This window comes from Neovison vison, chromosome 12 (genome assembly GCF_020171115.1).
Source record: "Neovison vison isolate M4711 chromosome 12, ASM_NN_V1, whole genome shotgun sequence".
Classification (NCBI taxonomy): Eukaryota; Metazoa; Chordata; class Mammalia; order Carnivora; family Mustelidae; genus Neogale; species Neogale vison.
In genome coordinates this window covers 106,779,379-106,796,116 of record NC_058102.1, presented here as the reverse complement: position 1 = coordinate 106,796,116, position 16,738 = coordinate 106,779,379, and the positions used below count along the sequence as shown (strand labels likewise).

General features: G+C 35.7%; 1 protein-coding gene across 11 annotated transcripts in view; it reads right to left on the bottom strand.

The window, feature by feature from the left end:
- The window catches only part of ERC1 (ELKS/RAB6-interacting/CAST family member 1), a 561,256-nt gene that overhangs the window by 302,300 nt on the left and 242,218 nt on the right, over positions 1-16,738 (bottom strand). For all 11 annotated transcript variants that reach the window (XM_044228946.1, XM_044228950.1, XM_044228948.1 and 8 more), the window contains one exon: positions 14,118-14,253. In XM_044228946.1, coding sequence (XP_044084881.1) covers positions 14,118-14,253 — 136 coding nt within the window. The remainder of the gene's footprint in view (positions 1-14,117; positions 14,254-16,738) is intronic.

Genomic DNA, 16,738 nt, shown 5'->3' with positions numbered 1-16,738 from the left:
CAAATACATTATTTGTGTTGTCTAATACAGCCACATGTGGTTATTGCATTAGACAACACAAATAATGAGATGTGCCATAAATACACACTAAATTTTGAAGACAGTACCAAAAAAGTCACGTGATAATCCTCACATTGATTATATGTTGAAATGATAATATTTTGGATATACTGAATTCAATAAAGAACATTATTAAAATTATTAAGTTTCCTTTTAGTTTTTTAAATGAAGCCATTAGAAAATTCAAAATTATATATGTACCCACATTTCTATTTTTGCTGGACAACACAGCAATAACTAGAACACATGTTATAAATACATCTCTTGGGGTGCATGGGTAGCTCAGTCAGTCAAGTATTTGCTTTAACTTGGGTCATGATCCTGGGATCCTGAAATTGACCCTTGCATTGGGTTCCCTGCTCAGTGGGGAGCCTGCTTCTCCATCTCCCATTCCCCCTGCGTGTGCTCTCTCGCTCTGTCAAATAAATAAAAGCTTTAAAAGAAAATAAGTTCATCTCTTTTCTTAGCTCAGAGCCTATTAACATAGAAATACGAGTTACATAGGTAAGAATCCTTATGGCAAACTGCCTAAAATTCTAACAATCTAAAGCACTGAAAGGTAACATTAATAAAACAAATTCAAGTAGCATTAACTTTCTTCCAACAGAGAAAAATAAACTGGATTTCAAGGAAAAAAATTCAATATATGGCACATCACTTTAATACATAGGATATAAAGTACCTGTATTAGTTGTTTACCGTTATATAACAAATTGCCTGAAAACGTAGCAGCTTAAAATAACAGTGAACATTTTTTTTTTAATCATGCACAGCTTCTGTGGGTCCAAAACTCAAAAACAGATTAGCCAAACAGTTCTGGTTTCAGGGTCTCTTGTGGGGTCACAGTCAAGATGTCAGTCAGGATTCGGTCCTGTTTCCATTTACATGGCTGGCAAGTTGGTGATAACTATTGGCAAGGGGCCTCTTTTTTTCTCCACAGGGCTACTTGAGTGTCATTATGATATGGCGCCTGGCTTTCCTCATAGCAAGTGACCCAAAATAACAAGACAGACGCAGCAGTATCTTTTATGATCTAGCTTCATAAGTTACATATTTCTACTTCTAATGTTTTCTATTGGTCACAGACTAATCCTGATACAATGTGGGAGAGAACTACACAAGGGCTTGAACACCAGGAGGTAAGGATGATCTGGGGCCATCTTGGAAGATGATTATCGTAGTATGCTAGAATATACTTCCAGCATAAGAAAACTGAATTATCAACAAAGCAATGGGGCATGAAAACAGTGATTATCACAACTGCGCCTGACAGAAAAATACCTGTTAGGATAACAGGGTCTTTACCAGAAAAACAGAGCGTTTTTTATGAGGTTATATTGAAATGGAACCGAATGACACTAGATTACCTAAAATATAAAAGGCAGAGATTAAAAATACTACACAAAATTAGAATACCCATTGGATATGAGATGAGCAAAATATGCCTTTTGTCACAAATTATTCAGAATAAAACTTGCAATTGGATTGAGTTCTAATGAAATATTTTCTTATGATTAAGGTAAAAATGATGAGGATTCCAATTCAATTTGTTAGTGGTTCAGTACTAAGAATACTCAATGATATACCAATCAATCAGAGGTCAACTAAAAAAAAAAATTACTTGGTGGATGTTTAAAGAGCTATATATAATAGAAGTTATTTAATAAATTCAGTCTTCACATTTTAGTGATGCTCTTTCGGCAATAAACCCAATTTTAAGGTAATTATGAGAATGAAGTATTCCTGGTCTTGTTGGCCCCCACTGACTAAAGACCCTCCTTAAATTCTGTTCCATTATGAATTTTCATTAAAATTGATTTTACTCTTGAGAGGCAAAAAACAAAACAAAACAAAACATAAAATTTAGCAAAAAACTAGTCTAATTCAAAATTACAAAGAGGTGAATTATTTGTACTGTTTGGAGCTATCCAATTTTTTAGCCCTCATTATTTAGAAGAATATCAAATTGGCAGCATTGGGTGGGGGGGGCGAAAACTACATAGAGAAAGAAACTTGAATTGCATTCACCTACTGTAACTTGGAATTTCACTCTGTTTAACCAAGTTAGGCAACCCAAAATTTAGACATGTACTGTAACTCACTTAAAATCTATCTGTAGACAGGAAAGAAACATGCTTCACCATTTTAAATAGTTCTTATCACTTAAAACGAAAGCAGTATCTTTAGAATTTTACTTCAACTGCTACAAATTATGTTTGCACTCATCAAAACTAACACAGACCAGTTTTCCTACACCTAAATTAGGTGCTGAAACCTACTTACTATGCCACCTACACTTACCAAATAAGGTCAAATAAGACCACTTCATTTACAGAGCATAGGGTTCAAAGCAGGAGGTTTGTGTGACTAGTTCTGGACGGATAGTAAAGGGAAAAAGGAAGTGGGAAGCTACCAAAAAATTCCTCATATCCTTAAATAAGAAGACTGCTACCAGTCGAGAAATTAGGGCAAAAGCTGTGACACATTAACACACATTAACAAGAAGACCAGATTCTAGCAAATCCCATATGACAACTACTGACACTCATCTGAACTTTGCTTCTTGGCATTAGCTCTGTCAACATCAACTACATACCACTGCAGCTGTTAGACTCTAGTCTCCACTGCCTTTCCCTCAAACCAAACATTCAATAAGAACAGTGAAGGCAAAACAAACAACGCAGCAGTTAAAAAATATTTTGTCCTCTTCAAATATCACCATCAAAATTAAAAGGGAAAAAGGTTCAATACTACAGTAACCTAAAAAGAAATCATTTGATAATGACAGATCTTATTAAACTTTTCCCTTTGTCAGTAGCAGAGGGAAAGTCACTGCAGATCTCCCACAGATTATCCAAGGTAACCCAGCCTCCCTTGTTCACCCGTCCCTTTCCCAACTTGAACTCTGCCGTGATTATGGACGTCATTTCTTTGGGTTAATATTAAGAGCTACTTCTTATGGAGTAAACACCACTTACCAAAAAGGCTTTAACATGTTCTGAAAGATATTAATGTTAACTGCTATCCATTATCCTTAACGTAAAGAGACAGTAATTCTTTATTACTCTCCACCCCACTGCTTATTCTTCCTCCCTTTTCCCCATCCCCCAAGCATACACACACAGCAGAAGATATCATTTAAATCATTCAACATGTCAGAATTCAATTACTAACTACTCATATGCTTACTGGGGGAAAAAAATTGAAGCCAGATGCATTGATAAAGTCAATTTTAAGAAAAGAAAGCTAGCCTAACACAGAGACAGAAACTAGTTATACACCAACTACTTTTTATTTTAAAGAAATGCTTGGGGTCAAAATTTAAAGATATTTTCTTCCCTCTTCTGTCCAAAGTCCCTCAAATATCTCCCCTGTTTTAGAGAACTCTGTTATGACCTTAATAGTTAAAAATCAAAGTCGAACAAGAGCAGATGGGTTTCATTAAAGAAACAGAAAGATTTACATATAAAATAATTTTTACAGAGCATATTGTACAAATATCCATGTAGACAAGCCAGGTTCTTATCTTAAAAATTCTGGGAGCTGGGTATCAGAAACTTAAGCAAGGACATAGGCTTTGCCTAATCTTATTACACATCTCCTCTGATTAATAACGTTTATAAAAACAACAAGCATACATTTTCAAAGCCTTTACCAAAAACCCAAAGATAATCTTTTACTTAAAATAATAAACAATTGATGTGGTCCATAAGAGAATGACCTTTGTCTCTGAGGTCTTGGCAAAGGGGATACATAATACTTGCTTCTGCTCTCTCAAAAATAAAAAGAATCTTCTCAGAGACTTCACTTTCCAAATATAAAAGAGGGGTTTCCACAACAACAAAAAGAAAGGACTAAACCATTCATTTCACTGAAGTGAGGACACAGTACTTGTAAGAATTTTAGTGCCAGATGTAACTTTAACTACTCATTATTTTAGGGAGAGGATTCTTGTAATAAGCTAAAAGGGTGTTGGCTAATGGTTTCCATAGACTAGGTCTAATTTAACAGCAGGAAGCAGCTCAGTAGGCTACCTACACATGAATATTATCAATAAACACTCCTTCAGTACCTTTCACTGGCTATCAAACAGAACTGAATTTTGGCCAAAGAAAAGTATCTATAGAGTCCATTTCAACACTGTAGAGTTCCTTAAAATGATTTTATGACTTGTTTTGCTTTTTTCTAAATGATAAAAAGCAGCACAGTTTGGGCTAAAAGCTTTAAAAAATCATACACACGCCAACAATTTGAGTAGGTGCTTCACCTGCAGGAAAACCAAATTTTCAAGTTAATTCCATCAACTATGCAAAAGGTTGTTAAAATGGATGCTATCTGTATGTATACTCTTCCAGTGTAATCCCTAACTCTACTTAATATTTGCCGAGAACACCATAAAACCCACCTATGCCCATACTCTAGACAGAAAAAAGAACTGTCTTGCCAAGAAAAAAAATTAATTAAAGAGGAAGAAATAATACAGGATTAAATATTTAAATAGGTCGAGAATGTCTGTTAAGAAACCAAAATTGATTTTTACAAGAACATTGTTAATAGATCAGAGGTATCTAATCAGATGATGCATCCCATAGTATTTCTAGAAAGGTATCAGACACTCTTAATTTTTTTTAAAGGTTTTCTTAAATAAGTATCCCCATGGCCAATGTGAAAACCAAAGATAAGTAGTCTTCATTTCAGAAAGGAAAAAAAAAAATCTCCTGCTAAAATGGAAAAATTATTTTTGACAGAGCAAATCCAATCAAATTTTAAAGAAAAACATAAATGTTTCACCGATAATGCATCTAAAAAGAGAATATGCCTAAATATATGTAAAGTTTCCCTATCTCTATTTCTGTTGTTTTCACTTTCTTTGAACTTTATTCTTAATATTCATTGGTCTCAGGAGAGCTGACTCACAAGAGCTTCAGTGTTCTTTCAGCAGCCCCATTAATCTCTGTGACGGTAGCCTCTCTCAAGGTTAAATTCAAATACTTATCTTTGTTATAAATAAAAACAAAGCACTAAACTACTACTGATATGAGCTTCTCACCCCTCCCTGTTTCAGACTACTTTGTCTTATTAGATTATGACTAAAACTTGAAGTTTTGTCAAAAGCCAAAGTGAGTGTTATTGCTTAAAGAAAAAAAATATTTAAGGTAAATATTCTCAACTAACCGAAAACCCAATATTTCCTTTGTTAAAATACGGAAACTCCTTAAAGGGTAACCAATGAAATTTTAGTGAATACTAGGTCGCTAAATGTTGTAGCATCATACAAGTTTTTTTTTAATTTTTAATTTTTCAATTAAATTTTTAATTTAAGAATTTAAATTTTTAATTTGTAACTAAATCTTTAAATTTTATTATTTGTAACAATGATAGCTGCACTTAATGAATGGTTACCTACCTAAAACATTATTTCAATATTTCTGAAAAGAAATGTTTAAATAGCCCTTAACCTAAGGCAGATAGAAACTAGTCGAGAAGAGAAAAGTGATTAAATCACACAGGAATAATTATAGAACATTAAAAAGTAGAAAACAATATAGTACAATTAAACATACAGGCTGAGGAACAAGGAATAAAATAATAACAAAACAGAATGTAGAGATCATCAACAAAGGTTAATTTTAAGCCAGAATCTTTAGGTGGTAAAACTGGAAATCCAAAGAGAAAGGATTCTGTGTAAGAAAAAGAGCATAGATTAGAAAATCAATAAACCGTATTTAAGAAACATAAACACTATCAGCTTCTCTAGGATATAGTAGCTATGCTAGTAAGTATCTCACCTAAAAATTAGGTTAGAAATAAAGGTTCAGTTGATGGGAGACTCCAAAGGCCAAGCTAAAATGCCTGTGAACAAGGAAGGTTCTGGACATCTCCTGATGCCACTGAAATAAATAAACACTTTTTATAGAAAACTGACTATGTACAATGTACCAAAACCTGGTTCCCAAACTCAAATATGTGGGGGAAACAGCACACAGATTATTAGTATATAATACAAAGTAAGCGAAAATAAGCTCTGAAATCAAAGCAGAAACAAAGTCTAATAGATTTACAACACAGGGCCTGATTAATTCCAACTGTGAGGACTTAGGCAGGGTGCATAAAACGGAGGAGCATTTGATCTGAACCTCAGAAGATGGGCAGGCTTTCAAGAGAGAGTTTTTCTAATCGCAACATCACCATTAGTCAAATCAGCAAAGATTATGCTTTCATATAATGTATATTTAGGAAGGAAGAAGCCCTTGTTGGGATTTGCCTAGTTTCAGTTTTTTATACAGCAATTACTGTAGTTCATAAACTGTACAATAACACTCCTTTTGACATATCCAGCATATCACAGCACTCAGCACAGTGACAATTCCATAATAGGCACTCAATAAATGTTTACTGAGGACAACTACAGATTATCCTGAAGTCTTATTTAGCCAAGTAAAGTAAAATAGAGCTTACAAAAAACATTAATGAAACAACTCAGAACTAATTTAACACAGAGCTAAGATCTTGAGTAAGGAAAACAAAATTCGGCAAAATTAAATGCTGAATATCAAGGGAAGAGGCACTATAATTAAAAAACATGATAATAGAAAAGACTCACTGCCAATAGGTACTGCATTACTTTTATCATTCATGTCCTATATTTGTGAATATCAACTGGAATTGTAGAATAGTTTAAATGTATGTATGGATCATACTAAAAACACCTTAACCATCGTATAATCAAATCTTAACATTAGTTATGTATATACCCAAGAAAGACATTACAAAGACCTTGTGACCTTAGGACAGTGAATTTTGGTGAGTATGTGACAGAAAAATTGTTCAGGGGAAGTGTCTGCATCAACATAGGACTATTTAACTATCTCCAAGGTCAATACGGTATGAAGACATCTATTTACTTTAACCCAAGACCACCACTGCTCTTGACCATTTTGAATACACTGGACCACACCAATCAACTATGCTGTCCTCATTCTCAGCCTCTCAGCACCATTAGCAAGAAGTATTTACTCCCTCTCTGGAGACAATCTTCTCTCTTGCCTTCTATAATGCCTTACTCTCCTTTTCCCTCCCACCTCAACTGGTCTTTACATTTGTTTCCTTTCAAACACCACCTTCTCCCACCCAACCCCATCTTTACCTACTGAGGACCTTACGGGCTCAACTCTAACTCCATGTTCTTCTGTTAATATTTTACCTCTAGATGATGTCACTGATTCTCATGGAGTTCAGAATTATTTTTAAACTCAAGTCCCCCTAATTAATTTACCATAATTTCTATTTATTACTTGGTTAGTTTTATTGTTATGGTGTATTGTCTTCACCATAAGACAATATGCTCCAGAAGGACAGGAAATAAGACTTTTCATTACTATAACCAACTCTAGCAATAGAACTTTACACTTAGAAAGCATTTGATGAATTTATATGGAATAAATGAAAGACATCAAGGAAAATGAGTGAAAAGTAAGCTTAATATCTTAGAGGGATAGAGACTAGTCAAAGTACATCAGCTCTAACAAAAGAGCCATATTATCGTATCATGGCTTTACAGTTTGGGTCGAATTTTCAGAACAATCAACTTGTTCAACTAAATTCTACATTAAATTAAGCCTTTAGGATATCAAACAATATAGAGAACACAATAACATCTGCATTGCAAACATAGAAACACTATTTCAACAAAAGCCTAACATATCTATCCTGTATCATTAAGCTTGGAGGTAAGAGGTTTTTTGAAATTGATAGCTCATTTCTTTTAAGGGGATGGGAAAGTGAAGTAGGTAACTAAAATTGCTGAGAAAAGAGCGTCAATGACAATTTTAAATAAATTTTTTATTCTGAACTAATTATAAATATACAGAGAAGCTGCAAAATTAGTAATAGTTCCCATATACCTCTCCACCCAACCTCTTCTCATGTTAAGAGCTTACATAACCATGGTAACAATGATCAAAATTATGAAACTGACAATACTTTACCAAAGTACAATAATTTTTTTTTTTAAGATTTTATTTATTTGACAGAGAGAAATCACAAGTAGACGGAGAGGCAGGCGGGGGGGGGGGGGGAAGCAGGCTCCCTGCTGAGCAGAGAGCCCGATGTGGGACTCGATCCCAGGACCCTGAGATCATGACCTGAGCCGAAGGCAGCGGCTTAACCCACTGAGCCACCCAGGCGCCCCAAAGTACAATAATTTTTACCAAACTAAAGGCCTTATTCTAATTTCAACATTTTTTCCCTAATGTCCTCTGTCTCGGGGTTCAATCCAGGATCTCACATTTCATTTACTTAAATTTCTTCTAAGTCCCCACCAACCCACCTATAACAGTGTTCAGTTTTTGTCTTTCATGATCTTGATACCTTTTTTTTTTTTTAAGATTTTTATTTATTTATTTGACAGACAGAGATCACAAGTAGGCAGAGAGGGAGGCAGAGGGGGTGGGGGGAAGCAGGCCTCTCTGCTGAGCAGAGAGCCCAATGCGGGGCTCGATCCCAGGACCCTGAGATCATGACCCGAGCCAAAGGCAGAGGCTTTAACCCACTGAGCCACCCAGGCGCCCTCCTTGATACCTTTTTTTAAAGTATCCTGCACAGTTATTTTATTTATTTATTTATTTATTTAAATTTATTTGTTTATTTGACAGAGATCACAGGCAGGCAGAAAGGCAGGCAGAGAAAGTGGAAGGGAAGCAGGTTCCCTGCTGAGCAGAGAGCCCCATGCGGGGCTCGATCCCAGGAACCTGGGATCATGACCTGAGCCGAAGGCAGAGGCTTTAACCCACTGAGCCACCGAGATGCCCCCTGCACAGTTATTTTATAAAATGTCCCAGAATGTGGATTTGCCTGGTATTTTCTCATGACTGGACTACAATAATTTATTTTGGAGAAAGAACAACATGAAAATGATACTGTCTCTTTCTCAGTATATCTGACTACTAGTAATGTTAACCTTGATCATTTTGTTAAGGTATCTGCTAGGTCCATTCACTGAACCATTACAGTCTTACATTAGTAAACATCTTAGGGAATATATTTTGAGACTATGCCAGTCTTGTCATGATTTAAATGTTCACCCACTAATTTTCACAACCATCAGTGGATCTTGTCTGCAACAGTTCTTACTGAGGTGTTTGCTTCACGGTGATTATTTAAAATCTATTTCCTTCTACACTTACTAATTAGAAATCTTCTTTGGAAAAGAGCTATCCTTACTCCTGCACTAACTTTTGCATTTGATTACTTTTATCAGTATGGACTCATGAATATTTATTTCATACTATGGATTAAAATATTATCATTTTTTTTAACTCAAATTGTTTGAGCATGAGCTAGCTATCAGATGCTCCTTTACGTTGGCTCCTATGTTCTTTCCACAAGCCCCCACTTTTCTATTGAGCACTTTCCTATTTTCTGGAACCACAAAGTTATCCAGGCTCACTGTTTATTTTCCCTGCCCCAGCCCTGAAATCAACTACTTCTCCAAGATGCCTTGGTCCATTTCACTGGAGAAAGGTATACAGCAAACAAAATCTGGGTGTTAGGTGTGCATATTGCTTCTAAGCCCTCTTAACGGACAGTTAGGAAATAAAAGCATGTACAATAACTCCATACACATACACACAGCAGTAATATTTCTACATCTATCTGCATATAAATTAAATACCATGACTTCACAATATCTCTTGATTCCAGTCTAACACCACAAGGCTCACTTAAGCCTTCCCACTTTACTTATTTATAAATTCTTGAACAATGAAAACCTCAGCCCTCATTATCAATATTTATTTGAATTCTATTACACATATCAAGTACTTTCAGAATGGCTAGCCTATCGTCTGTGAGAAACACATTACTAGATTACAAGATTTATATACAGTTCTATTTAGCTTAATAGCATTCAATCAAGAAAATATTTTCCAAAGCTACTTAGATTAGTTCCCTTCCTCCCTGCCCCTTTGAGGGTGTTTGTATTATTTGTTTATAAAACAAGTTTGCTTGTTAGTGTTTGTATTCTCTTTTGGTTACCCCCAATGCATCTGATTGGCTTTGTTTACTTAGGTTTTAGAGTATGTGAAATATTACTGTGGTTTTGAGAGTCAGAGCTATTCACTACAGAGATATGCTAAGAGAAGGTTCTCTTCAAATGCACCACCCCAATTCCATTTCCCCCTTCTTTCCATTCTTCTTCCCAACACTCCCATAGATTACTGGTCTCTCTACTTTCTAGTTTACCCTTCCTGTTTTCTTCTGTAAAAAAAGATCAGATATGTGTATATTTTCTTATACAAAGATTAGCATACAACAAATGGTTTTTGTGCTTCTCCCCCTCCTCAACTTAATGGGATGTCCAGGAAATCATTCCGTATCAGCTCATTAGAGATCCTCCTCTCTTTTTTAAAGCTGCCAAGTCTCCAATGTGTGGGTGTACCACAGGAGATTCAAGCACTCTCTATCTATAAGCAGTTAGGTTGTCCAATAGTTCACACTTACCAACAACACCGAAAATAACTTTTTATGTGAATATTTTATATTGCTGGAGATGCATCTTCAGATACAACAAGATGATGGATACCCAGGTCAATAAGCTAACTGTATATGTATATGCTAATTATAACCCACATTAAAAAATCTTGTTTGAGACTTTATTAATTTTTAAGAGTATAAAAGGACTTCTGAAACCAAAAAATTTGAGACTAGTTAATATATCTTAGTTATAACTGTCCAAAATACAAAGGTACAAACAGAATACAATGGTATGCAGTCATATCTTAAAAAGGACACTCATAACTAAGGCCATGATAAACAATAGCTATGTTTATAGTTTGCAGGATTCCCAAGTTCCCTCCATTATCAGGTATGATTTTCATTACATATGTAAGGAATCTGTTTAATCTTTTTGGAACATTTTTAATGTGTTGAGCCAAGGACAATGAGTAAAGTAACAACTTATTTCCAAACTCATGCTCTGCCAAAAAGGAATACTTTAAGCTCCATCTAAATATTCAAAACATGGAAAACTGGGAAGAAATGAAGTTATCTTTTCAAAACACATTCAGGATAAAACATAGAATTTTGAAGTTAAAAAAAAAACAGTACAGCAAGGACAAATGTGCAAATATTACACACAACTATCAAGAACAAACCCCACATATGATATTGACCAAAATAAGTCACAAAAGAATAAATTTGATGACTCCATTTATATAAAATAAAAATATGTAAAGCTAACTTATACTTTTCATTTAATATATAAACAGGTTGCAAAGACCAATAAAAGTCCAAGTAATAATTTCCTCTGGAGGAAGGGAGGAAATAATGATTGGGAAGGAATACACATGTGACTTCTGGGATACTAATAATCTTCTCATTTCCTGAGATGATCACTTTGTATGTATTATTTACACTGTGTGTATACATATGTGTTTTATTATGTATTTTTTTTTTAAGATTTTATTTATTTATTTGACAGACAGAGATCACAAGTAGGCAGAGAGGCAGGCAGAGAGAGAGGAGGAAGCAGGCTCCCTGCTGAGCAGAGAGCCCGATACGGGGCTCGATCCCAGGACCCTGAGATCATGACCTGAGCCGAAGGCAGAGGCTTTAACCCACTGAGCCACCCAGGCGCCCCTATTATGTATTTTTTAAAATATATTTATCTTTTAGAATAGAGAAAGGCAAATTTAAAAAGCAGTACTATTGCTTTGCGGCAAATTGTAATTTCTGCTAGGAAAATTGAAGCCACAATAAACTACCAGAGCTGGCAGTCAGGCACTGAATAACAAAACATGAAAATGAACCTTCTAGTTTTTTTTTTTTTTTTTAAAGATTTTATTTATTTATTTGACAGACAGAGATCACAAGTAGGCAGAGAAGCAGGCAGATAGAGAGGAAGGGAAGCAGGCCTCCTGCTGAGCAGAGAGTTTTATTTGTGAAGATTTGAACCTACTTTAAAACTAGAAGGTTCGGGCGCCTGGGTAGCTTAGTGGGTTAAGCCACTACCCTCAGCTCAGGTCATGATCTCAGAGTCCTGGAATTGAGTCCCGCATTGGGCTCTCAGCTCAGCGGGGAGTCGGCTTCCCCCTCTCTCTCTGCCTGCCTCTCTGCCTACTTGTGATCTCACGTGCTCTCTCTGTCAAATAAATAAATAAATAAAATCTTATTTTTTTAAAAAAAAAAAAAGGAAAGAAAAGAAAAAGTAAAGGTAAGGGGTGCCTGGGTAGCTCAGTGGGTTAAAGCCTCTGCCTTCGGCTCAGGTCATGATCCCAGGATCCTGGGATCCAGTCCCGCATGGGGCTCTCTTTTATAAGCAGCCTGCTTCCTCCTCTCTCTTTGCCTGCCTCTCTGCCTACTCGTGACCTCTGTTCAATAAATAAATAAAATCTTAAAAAAAAAAAAAAAAAAACGTAAAGGTGAGGGAACCTGGTTGGCTTAGTTATTAAGCATCTGTTTTCGGCTCACTTCATGATACCAGGCTCCTGAGACTGAGCCCCGCATCAGGCTCCCTGTTCAGCTGGGAGTCTGCTTCTCCCTCTCCCTCTGCCTCTTCTCCTGGCTTGTGTATGCTCTCTTTCTCAAAAAAAATAAAATCTTTAAAAATATATATAGGTAAAAAGTGAAAGCCCAGAACAACTTAAAAATAGTTGTAGATAAATATTTATATGTTCCCTTAACAGGAATAAATGAACCAAAAAATGCTTGGGGAAAGGGCCAACACGGAGGAGAAATAATATCTGATTTACATTAACAAATGACAATTTAAGACATGAATAAATACTTAGCCTCGCTGGTAATCAGAGAAATATAAATTAAAACAAAAATTAAATATTTTCCATCCATCAGATTGGCAGGGAGGAAGAGAAAATAGGCAGCATTGACTGTTGTTGGCAAGAAGGAGGGAAAATTGGTATGCTGCTTTATCAAAAGGCACTGCATTTGAGAAAATGTATACTACTCCTATAAGCACTATGTACTTTATAATCAATAAATTTTATATAAAAGATGGATGAAAAAAGAAATTAAAAATATGTCTGAAATAGACTTTGTTGTAAAGCCTAAAAATGGCTTCCACAGTAATAACTCCTCCAAATCTCTCTAATAAAGATTTCATGATAATGCAACTGTGACAAAGTCTCTCATACCCAATTCGAAGTTGTAATGAGAGAAAAACGAAGTGACAATGGCTTAGCAGCCTTGGCAGAAGTTTCAGAGGTTTCTAGCAAAGCTTATGATATTCTTCTCTAAAATTTAAACCTTCATTCTGACAGGCTAGAGATCCAGAAAGTCTCAGTTAAAGTCATGGCTGAGCCACCTTGAAAACTGTGTGCATTTAGGTGACTAATTCAATTTCTCTGAGTCTGTTTCCTTACCTATAAAATGTGTACAAAACCATCTGTCCCACTGGATCACTGTAAAGGTTAGAAACCATGAATGACCAGAGCCTAGGGCCAAGTACTGGGCACATATACACACTTCTCATATCATCACTACACCCTAATTTGTGAATCATTAGGTCTACACATCAATTATCACTCTGCTGAAGTAAAAAAGTATAGTTTATACATCCTGTATGACTGTGAAATATGCTCTCTACATTGAATGTTTAAAAAGGAGGGAAGAAAGAGGGAGAGGGCAAAAAGGAAAAGGCAGGGAAAAGAAGAATGAAAAACACAGGGGGAAGCTCAACAGACATGAACCAAGTTTAGCAACGCACTTTAATGAAGGAAGATGGCAAACTATAACATGGACCACCCTGAAGTATAACAGAACCCACTCATTAAGCTGACACTGAACTTACCAATTAAATGTGATCGACTTGAAGCAAGGTGAACTTTCTCCTATGCTGGGATGTCCTCACAAAGCTGTGGAATAAAACTTGCCTTTTCTATTTAAAGCCATTCCTTTATTGCTAAACAGTTGGTCTCAGAGGAAGGCAGCAAGCAGGGTTACAAAGAGAAAAAAGAGGAGGATAAAGATGAAGAGGAAAACAACATGCAATTATGGATCAAATCTCTTCACCCAATCCTTTCAGACTGTCCTCGTGTTCTAACCTGTAGTTGCTGGGAACTGTCGTTGAGGTTGTCCTCCCTTCGTCGAGCCTCCTCAAGCATCTGTGCGCTCTTCTTCTTTTCCACCTGCTCCTTGTGCTTCAGATTTGCTACCTTCTTATTCTGGTCTTTCACTTGCCTATTGATAAAGGGGAGAAAAACCAAGCTTTTCATATATATGCACAGAAAAGAACATTTTCATTTACAAATCTATACCACTGACACCAAGTAACAGCTGAAAACGAACAAAGAATTCTTGCTGCAGGATTTTTCTAGCAATTCAAAATTCTTTCCTAACAAAGGTAGCAAATTGGTTACAATGATATTTCAGAAACTAAGTTTAAGCACGTACTTTACGAAGCACAAAGCCATAAAACAGGAGAAAGGCACCGGGTAGTCTGAAGAAATCAATTCAGAGATTTATGTTGGAAACAGGGAAAGGCTACCAACATCACTGCTATGAAAGAGTAGATTGGCCAATTAAGAAAGATTTGATATTCTAGCTCTAATGTTACTATCATTAAATATTTCAAACTTTCAAAGACTATATATATGAATATGAAAATGATGTAACAATATGGGAACCCCACTTAACCAACGGAAGATTATACGTACTTCTGAAGTTCCTAATCCTATTCCACTGCTTTCACACTAAAATAAGAATGCCTTATATTCTAAATGTTGTGTTTAAGATCCCCCTGCTGTTATTATAGTATGCTACTAAATCACTTATATAGGGATACTTCATTAAGTTTGAATGCTTTTGAAATTCATATATGATTTATTACTAAATGATTCTTTCTTTTCAATGCATGTTTTGAGACTCATACTAAACAATGTGTTAATGCAGTTTTTTCAATTCCTTCAATTTTCACTACAGTATAAATATAAAGGAAATGTTTCAACCCATTCCCAAAGTGATGAACAGTGCAGTTATTTAATTTTTCTTACTATTACGAGCAATGCTGCTAGTTATGCTTTGCTAGTTGTACCTATGCAAGAGTTTCTCTAAGGCAAGGGCCCAGAAACTGAAATCTTAGGCCATACAATAGGTATACCTTCAGATTCACTAATTATTTTCCAAGAATTGTATTAACTTGTATTTTCACTAGTAGTACACAGGAATACCTGTTACACCTCTAGGAAATCAATAACAGTACTATCTGACTTTCTAAATATTAACAAACTGATATAAATAATATCTCACCAAAGCTGAACAACTTTTCTTTATTCTTCTTTCTTCTCTTTTCTTAAAATTTTCTTCTCTTTTCTTAAAATTTTAATTCCAGTATAGTTAACATACAATGTTATATTTGTTTCAGGTGTACAATATCATAATTCAATAATTCTATACATTACTCAATGCTCTTCATGATAAATGTACTTTTTCCCCCCCTTTACCTATTTTACACATCCTCCAATTCACCTTCCCTCTGGTGACCAGTTTGTTCTCCGTAGTTAAGAGTCAGTTTTTTGGTTTGTCTCTTTTTTGCTTTGTTTGTCTGTTTCTCAAATTCCACATATGAGTGAAATCATATGGTATTTGTCTTTCTCTGACTGACTGATTTCACTCAGCATAATACTGTATAGCTCCATCTACATTGTGGCAAATGGCAAGATTTCATTCTTTTTTTTTTTTAAGGTTTTATTTATTTGACACAGAAATAGAGAGTATAAGTAAGCAGAGCAGCAGAGGCAGAGGGAGAGAGAAAAGTAGGCTCTCCACTGAGCATAGAGCCCAATACAGGGCTCGATCCCAGGATCCTTGGATCATGACCTGAGCTGAAAGCAGACGCTTAACTGACTGAGCCACCGAGGCGCCCAAAGATTTCCTTTTTATGGATGAATAATATTCCAGTGTGTGTCTGTGTGTCACACCTTCTTTATCCATTCATCTATCCATAGACACTTGAGTTGCTTCCATAATTTGGCTATTTAATGCTGCATTAAACATAGGACTGCATATTATCTTTTTGAACTAGTGTTTTCATATTCTTTAGGGAAATAGTGGAACAACTAAATTGCTGAATCAGTTGGTAGTCTTATTTTTTGAGGAACTTCCATATTGTTTTCCACAGCGGCTACACCAATTTACTTTCCCACCAACAGTGCACAAGGGCTCCTTTCTCTTCACATCCTCACAAACACCTGTTGTGTCTTGTTTTTTTGATTGCAGCCACTCTGACTGGTGTGAGGTGGTATCTCATTTTGGTTCTGATTTGTGTTTCCCTGATGATGAGTGGTGTTCACCATCTTTTATGTGTCTTTTGGTAATCTGTATGTCTTCCTTGGAGAAATGTCCATTCATGTCTCCTGCCCTTTTTAAAATTGGATTATTTGTTTTTTTCATGTTGTTGCAGAAGTTCTTTATATACTTTATCCCTATCACCTTCATCAGATACGTCATTTGCAAAGATCTCGCATTCTTCTTGTTTGTTGATTGCTTCCTATGCTGCGCAGAAGCTTATTATTTTAATGTGGTCCCAACAGTTTACTTTTGCTTTTGTTTCCCGTGCCTCAGGAGACATATCTAGAAAAATGTTGTTACACCCGATGTCAGAGAAATTACTATCTGTGCTCTCCTTCCAGGATTTTCAAGGTTTCAGGTCTCACACTTAGGTCTT